This window comes from Pygoscelis adeliae, unplaced genomic scaffold, assembly GCF_000699105.1.
Source record: "Pygoscelis adeliae isolate BGI_AS28 unplaced genomic scaffold, ASM69910v1 Scaffold412, whole genome shotgun sequence".
Taxonomy (NCBI): Eukaryota; Metazoa; Chordata; class Aves; order Sphenisciformes; family Spheniscidae; genus Pygoscelis; species Pygoscelis adeliae.
In genome coordinates, this window is record NW_008824190.1 from 749799 (window position 1) to 757865 (window position 8067).

At 50.8% G+C, this 8067-nt stretch overlaps 1 protein-coding gene across 1 annotated transcript in view; it reads right to left on the reverse strand.

Moving 5' to 3' along the window:
- The window catches only part of CLCN5 (chloride channel, voltage-sensitive 5), a 40809-nt gene that overhangs the window by 22861 nt on the left and 9881 nt on the right, over positions 1 to 8067 (reverse strand). Inside the window, exon 2 of the mRNA XM_009334694.1 lies at positions 4592 to 4741. Coding sequence (XP_009332969.1) covers positions 4592 to 4724 — 133 coding nt within the window. The 5' untranslated portion in view covers positions 4725 to 4741. The remainder of the gene's footprint in view (positions 1 to 4591; positions 4742 to 8067) is intronic.

The window sequence follows — 8067 nt, forward strand, 5'->3', positions numbered from 1 at the left end:
CCCCGGCCAAAGACGAGTCGGCGGCAGCGCCGGGCCCTCCCCGCACGCCCGGCGTGTCGTCACCGGCGGCCGTCACATGAGCCGGCCCTTGCACCTCGCTGGAAGAGGCAGGATTTGAGCGGCACAGGGAGAGGTTCGCGCTTGCAGGCAGGCAAGGACAGAGAAAGCTGGCTACGTCCAGGGATCGTGACTCCCGACAGGCCCAGAACAGAGGCTGCACCCCAAAGCTGCAAGCGGAGCCGCTCTGGCAGCGCTCAGGACGTTTTATCTGGCAGAATATATTCCCCAGGACTAAAATCTGCCTGTTTGCTGTGCTGCACAGACTCAGTATTGCAGACAGCTGAAGCTGACTGCGCAAGGGCTTTAAGATGGAGAACAGCTCGTTGCTAACGCTCTTTGCTCTCATAAGCCCTCGAAGTCAGGCAGGTTGAAGCTATGCACTCAGACCTCCAGATCCCCTTTACCCCGACAGTCCAACCCCAAAGATCTGGCAAACCCGGCACTCAACCGCCTCACCCACAGTCTGTCTGCGGGGGGACGCCCCAGACACAAGCGCCCAGTTAACCGCGTCAGACCGGTGATGCTCCTGGCACACCAGCCTGGGACGTACCCTGCTCTGCACCCGCAGGTTCTCAACAGTCTGGACCAAGTCAAGCTTCAGCACAGGAAAACACACATTTATCAACGGAGTTTCCTGACATTGGTGGGTCAGTCACAGATGTACTGAAAACAAAAAAAACAAACTCTCTTTTCCCACCCAGTTGACATCTTGCTTGCTAAATGGCTAGTAGCCATGCTCTTTGCTCACTGTCTTTCCAGAAGGCAGGCAGGCAAGCCCTGAATTTTTCTTTTGTCCTCTCTGCATAGGCAATACTTCAGAGTGCTCTCCCCAACCCCTCCCCGGCCCCGTGAGCACTCTTTTATCTTGCCATTCAATGTACATAAGAGCTCAAAGGGGCTGGTGATTAAGTTCTTCTCGCTCCAATTTGCTAGTGATAGCTTGTCATTTAAACATTGCCCGGCAAGTCTGAAACGCTACACCCTAGCAAACCTTGACTTTGCTCTCACCTGATACGCTGGCCGGAGGCTGCTCCGACAATCGTGGGCCTCTGGCTGGAGGTCAAGGAGGAAGGCGGCTGAAGAAAAAGGCCAGGGGAGACATCTCCCAGCCCAGGGATCGTTCTCAGAGGTTGGCCCTTTAGCACTTCTAATGGATGGGTCAATTAGTCTAACCCGCCAGAGGTGCAGCAGCTGAGTGAAATCCCCTGGCTAGCAAACCAAGGAAAGGTATTGAACCCTTCCGAGAGCAGCAGCCAGCTGGCCACCCCAACGCTGCAGCTAGCTACGCCACCCACCTCCACCTCCCACGGCATAGAGCAAGCACGTCTGGAGAGCATAGACAAGGACAGGGCTAGTGGATAAAAACAAAAATCCGTATGAAACTAAGCTTCACTAACCCTGCAACTTTGAGAAAGCACCGCTAAGATTCACTTGCTGCCTGGCGTAATACCATCACGTCGGTACAACAAGGAAAACTAGAAAGGTATCAGGGACTTTATCAAAAAGCCAAGTTTGATTCCCAAGCACAACTTAACAGGGGGGGGAGCAAGAAGGGGAGTCAAGGGAAGTCTTATCTGTTACCTTTTATTGACGAAATGCTGAAGTCCAAACCACAGAAGATAAGAGTGAGAGAATGTGCTACTCAGTGAGTTTTCAACAACACAAACAGCACAGTAGCAGGCGTGAAAAGCCACTGCAGTCCATTTTAAATCGTTTTGACTGAACGAAGCCTGACGTGCTTGGAATATCCACGTTTTGACTCAAGGTCTTAAAGAGCTCCAGCCTTTGGGAATCAGGTGCATTCTTGAAAATATCAGTTAGGAACAGAGTCTCATAGTCAGTCTAGATCCTACGTGAAGACACTTTTCAACACAAGCATCCTGTGTTCCAGGCAGCAGGCAAGGCTGGTGGTTCCCAACGGGGACCTGACACAGTACGAGAGTCCTGTCACTCATTAGTCAAGGGCTCATAAGGAAAGCACAGAGGAGCACTGGCTACCAAATGCACTCCAGATTCACAAATCTACCAAGCAGCAGGTGACCCTTCCTCCTCTGGACACCTGACAGGATCTATAAGCTCCAGTTGTGGCTGTTTTTTCAACGTGAGATGCCACCACTCTTGCAGGAGAGTTTGACAGTCTTGGAGAAGGTGGTAAGAGAGGGCTGAGTTCTGGTTCCAGAAGGTGTCACTAACTCACCCCCATCCGACAACACGCCAGACAGCAAAAGCAGCGGGTCCCAGCCGGAGGTTTGGAGGCAACTCCACCATGGCAGAACCTCAGTTACCACCTCTCCAGCTCCGGTCAAGCCTGTGCCACCACATCTTCAGGTTGCGGGCCTGGCACCCAAACATTTGCCAGCAAACATTTCCTGAAGTCAGTAGGGGAAATTTGTAGAGTGAACTGAAACTGGTATTTGGGCAAGCAACTCTTCCCCCTTTTAAATTTCCTCTTTTACGTGTGTGTCAAACACACACGCACAACCCCCCGGAGGACTTAAGCATCCTGCCGACAGAGAGAGCCTCTTCCAGGGGGACCGCTCCTCTCCGGGCAGCCCCCCACCATCACTCCAAGCCGCACGTGCCAGCGGGGCGGACCCCCGCTTTTTTCAGAGAAGTAGCCACAGGCCTTTAAACGCCCTGAGCGGAGACAGGAAAAGCCTATTTAAGCAAGGAGGGAAACAACCGAGTGCTGTTTCAGGCCAGCAGCAAAATTAAACTCAGCTCAAATTACCCACTGCTGCTTCTAAGCTCCATAGAATAATAATTTCCTTACAAGAAGTTAAAGAATTCAGCTCCTTCTCTCTAAATATTAAACATGAGCACACGTTTAACTTCAGACAGCTGGTACCCCAATGGCTATAGAAAAAGCAGTCCTCACCAGCAGGTAAGAGAACATGAATTTACAATTCCCTTACCAACATGTGATTATTTCTGTGTACCTAATTCTGCACATTCTAGTAATTAATAGATCTTCAGAAGTAAATTCGGTCACAAGTCATTATTTCAAGCTCTGTGCGAGGAGTTTTGAAGCGGACTCCTCCCCGACGTGCCCAGTTCCAGAAGTCACTTCCACCACCGGCTCAGGTTGGAGGGAGCACACTGCCCGCTACCTGCACCGCAGCTGACCCCTGTGTGCCAGCCACCCTCCTTCGCGCTGGACGGAACCCAGGAGACAACACACTCGGGATGTACATCTTCCATGCGTCCCCTTTGCGCAGGGACAGAGGATTTTTAACCACAAACCAATGCTTATCACTCAGTTAATGCAACTGCTACAAAAACACAGTGATCCTTCCTCCGCTTGAGCCTGAAAGCAGTGAGAGGGACCAAGCCAAGTAGAAAAAAAAAAATCACATGCTCCTGATAGGATCTCCAGCAGCAGAAGAGCTGGTCGCTTTGGCTACTGACAGGCGACATTTGAGGAAGTCTGTCTTCATTTGCACTACCTGGAGGCAGACCACATAGTTGAGAAGCAAAACAGAAGGATTTCTTCTTAATTTTTGCCCTACAGTAAACAGGGGTGGGGGAAGAGGAGGACGAGGTGGTTTATGGGAAGTCATGGAGACCTGCAGTCTGCTGTCCAAAATTAAGTATTTCTGCTTCTAAACTAACTTATGATAATTCATGGAAGACAAAAATCAGGCAGATCTTGCTGGTCTAGTGCCAAAGCTCAGCAAAACCATGCAGATTCATCCCTCCCCCATTAATTTCACAACCTCCGGCTCAGAGCAGAGGAGGCAGCAACAGACCCTCTCCGGACAGACGAGTGGTGGCAGGGGAAGCCCAGCGTCTCAGGCTGCGTGCAAGCTCAGCACCAACCCCCTTTGCACCGTTACATTTCGAGATTCTCTCCACAACGGACAGCCTTTAAAATTATAGGTAAGGAAGAAGGGAAGGGGAGAGGGGAGTTTCTGCTCATGTCACAAACCCCTGGGAATCGCTCTGCGCTGTCATCCCTGCCCATCACACTTACGACACCTCCCTCGTGGCCCGACCAGCTCTTCCCTACAGCAGCTATTTCTGAAAACTCCAGAAAGGACTATCCAGAAGCCCTAAAAGCGAAGTGGTGGGAGAGGATACCTTTAATAGCGAAGTAACCACACAGATGGCTAAGAGAGCGGTTTTCCCCTCTGACAGGTCACTGGATGCACACAGCCCGCGATCAGGCAGCTCGGCGGCTGGACACAGACAAGACAAGCAGTGCCTCCCCAACACAGTCACTCGCACGCTTCTTACCATTTTAAGGAGATTTTTCTACTTTGCACGGAACACGCGCCTCCCACCAGCCTCCGTTACAAAGCAATGCTGGGAGCCAAACGTGGCACGTGAGCAAGCGTTCAGCTGGTCTGCAGAAGTCTATTCATGGATGCAACGCAGTGCAGAATCCTGCAAACTATTCATACTGGTGCCGTGAAACGCTAGAGTCCCACCCTCGGCAGAGGCCAGTGGGACCCGTACAGAAAATACTAACGTGAAATCCTACCAGAAGCCATTATGAAAAACAGAAAGCGAAGAGATGCGTGGGTATTACCTCCCATCTCCCTGTCGAGCGGCGGGTCATCGTCTGCCATGGAGAAGTCCAGAGATGCTCCTGCTATTTCCAGCATATCTTCATCACTAGTGCTGCTCTGGAAACTCCCCCGTCGATAGCCTTTCTGATCCATGGCCAGAGCTTCCAAACCTGCGAGCAAAGGGAAAATTTTTAGGGCACAAGCATGAAGACTCATTTTCTAAGCCAACTGGACTGACGCCCACTTGACACTTTGTCCTGAAGACCAGGAGGCCGCACTGCTCTTCCCACGTGAAGGAGAAATGCAGCGACACCACCTGAAGTTTGGGCTAGAACAGGACAAAACTGGATGTTCACAACTCCAGGCAAAGCTCTTGCCCTAGATTTCACGTTGCCACATGCCAGAAACAAACATCAAGTCCCAGTATGGCATCTGAACTCAACTGGAAAGACATACAAACACAGCAGCAACAGGGTGGCCAGGTTCTTAACAGAAAACAGGTTTAGAAAACTTTGCACACCCAAGCTAAGCCTCACAGAGGAAAATCCTTCCATAATACGGGATCCTGCACGCATATCCTCTACTCCTCAATCCACCGCCTGCTGGAAAAGGGCTCAAACTGGATTTTGAACAACCAGCTGCCAGCCACGAGACAGGCTTAATCAAGGCCATGAGACCGACAAACCGCAAGCAACCGCCCCAAAAACTAGGAACAGCCCCCGTCTCAGCTGCGCTGTCCCGTGTCACCCACCGCCACGGCTTCCACTCGGGTGCATCAGGGCTCTGCTGGACGTGGGGTCGGGATCATTTCGAAAATTGTCATACAAAGTCCACTATCTGATAATCGCGTACAAGTTAACACTAACTTCTGCGGCTACGATCTCAAACACAAGAGCAGCCCGAATGCCTCAGATAATGTTTTTCTCTATAGAAAACCAATTATATTTTTAAGTTCTTGGTCTAAAAAGCCTCTCAAGGTATTTCCTTTTTCTCCTTGGTATTTCCCACAAAGACTGTGAATCAATTTCCATCTGCTGACCACTACCAGACAGAGCAATTAGAAATCCACTCTAACAGCAGGTAAAAAGTGACTCAGGTCAACACCACGTTAGACAAGGCAAGTGACGTCCCCTGATGTATTTTCTAAATAATCTCCACATGTGCTCTCAACGGGTTTGCAACGCGTTTCTTTTCTCTCTTTTTTTGACCATTTCACCTCCCACAGTGTCCTTGTATTTACTGCTAGAGCGCTGTGCAAAGCCCATCACGGAGGAAAGACCCTCGCAGCAAAAATGCAGCTGTGATGCTCTCCAGATGTGCCAAGCTCACCTACCCATCCTCCTCCGAGACGCAGGCAAACTATCAAAAATACCCAAGCGAACAATAGTTCTTAACCACCCACACATGAAGCTGCAAAATGCAGTCTGGAAGCGTGCTATTAAACTTCATAAATAATCTTAATTAAGTACCCTTGGCCTGCTGGCGGACCTAGCCATCTCAAGGAGCTGCCCGTGCCAGACCATGACACAAGACCTGTTGTCTCTCCTCCTCTTCTCCAGGATGGCAGGGAAACTACAAAAGCACAAGCTCTGAAAACATAATAATAAACTAAACTGGAAAAAAAATTTAGGTCTCAGCCTCAAAAATAGCTCTTGCAACCTGACAGTGGGAATCTTTTCATCTCAATGAGATGATGGGCCATGTTTGCTTCTCTCTTGCAAACATACATATTTTTCAAGAGAATTATAGAGGAACCAAATATGCAGCTCAGCCTTATTTCAGGAAGGGAAAAAGCCAGCCAGCACTTTTAAACAGTATGCATTACACACTCTGCAGAAAGCACTTCCTATTACAAAAAAAAAAAGCCACCACACCACACAAAACAAAAGTCTTGGCATCATATGAAGTGACGCACTGGGCTCTTATCTGAGCCGTACTCTGTGGAACACTATGTTACTTAACTTTTAAGCCCTGTTTACTCATTAAACCGGTGCAGAATACAGCAGTAAAGAAAGTGCTGAGCGCTGGCCGAGGGGCAGTGGGTGTTCGGGAAGGCACGTGAGCTGCTGCACGCCGCCCTGCCAGCGGCAACGCTTTTAGCACCCTCCGAAAGCACAGAGGCGGCGCGGGCTGCAGTCCTGCATCAGCGTGCACAGAGAACCCAAGGCAGGAGAAACCGAGGAATTCAAAGCTATTATTTGCCAGCTAAAAATAATTAAATTTCATTCAAGTGCTGCGGTGCACCTCCGGTAAGCTGCTTCCAGGGAGCACAGTGGTCCCCAGCTCCCAGCCCAGGAGGCAAGGATGGTGCGTTTCACCCCGGCAGAGAACTAAAGAAACTCTGTGCTTGTGTTGTCGCAGGGCTTGTCTGCAGCATGACACAGTTTTATAGGTATTTTCCAATAAGACTCTGTGTGTGTGTGTATATATATATATGTGGGAGGGGAGGTTTAAAATATGTCTGTATTCACATATTTGCTTCACACAAAAAGCATAAATTTGTAGCCCTGCCAGAGGCTGAGTCCCTCAGCCGAGAGAAGGCACAACACTGCCAGCACAGGCAGCCAGAAGTCCCCGTTTGAAAACTGGAGCAATGTCACCTCCCGCTCCCCCCAATCCACCCCCAAGTTTGTTCTCATTTACAGCTTAACAAAACCAAACCACACCAACAAGCATACCGCCTTCCAGTCGCAGCAGAGACCAGGTAACACCCAGCACGTATGCAGCACAAAAAGCACACAGAAGACGATAATTCAGTGCTCGCTTCTCTCCCAAGTCCTAAAGCAGTCCCTGGAGATCCAGGTTTAAGTCACTTTTTCTTACAAGAACACTCCCTCTACGGGCAAGCAATGCCCTTCCAGGCTAAACGATGTGCACCAAAGAGAAAAAAAAAAAAAGACTGTTCTCATGCTTATCTATGTTGTTAATGTACCGCAATACTTCATTGGGCAACGGCTGCTTCTTTCCTACCAGGTCAGGGGCACTGCCTGGGACACCCCCGCAGCAGGCGTACGTACCAAAAGGCTCCTGGCACACCCAGCGCTTGTGTGAGTGAGAAGCCATCCTCCTCCAGCTGCTCCCATTCACCTCCTCTGCCTTTTTCAGCCCATCCTGGTTTTCCCCATCGCGGTCAAGCAAAGGGAAGCAACGAAGCAAAACCTGACGGGGTTGGCCCCACGATGCCTGGAAGTGACTCAGATGACAGCACTCGCCACCAGGAAGCCGGAGCACCCCGCTGCCATCCTGCGGAGCAAGCCCAGCCCCAGCCTCTGCCGTGATGGTAGCTTCAGCCCTCGCAGCGCTTTTGAGTCAACACCAGACCTTGCGGGCTCTTCTTCCCACTTCGTGCTTCGACATCGCCAGCACACCCAGCAAACCTGCCCCCCCGGCCTCGCCGCAGCACCCGTCCCAGTGCCACCGCGGCACCAGCGCGGTCGCCCCTTCCCCTCTGCAGGGGCAGCAGCCAGAGGAGCGCGACCGGCAAGCCGTGGCACCG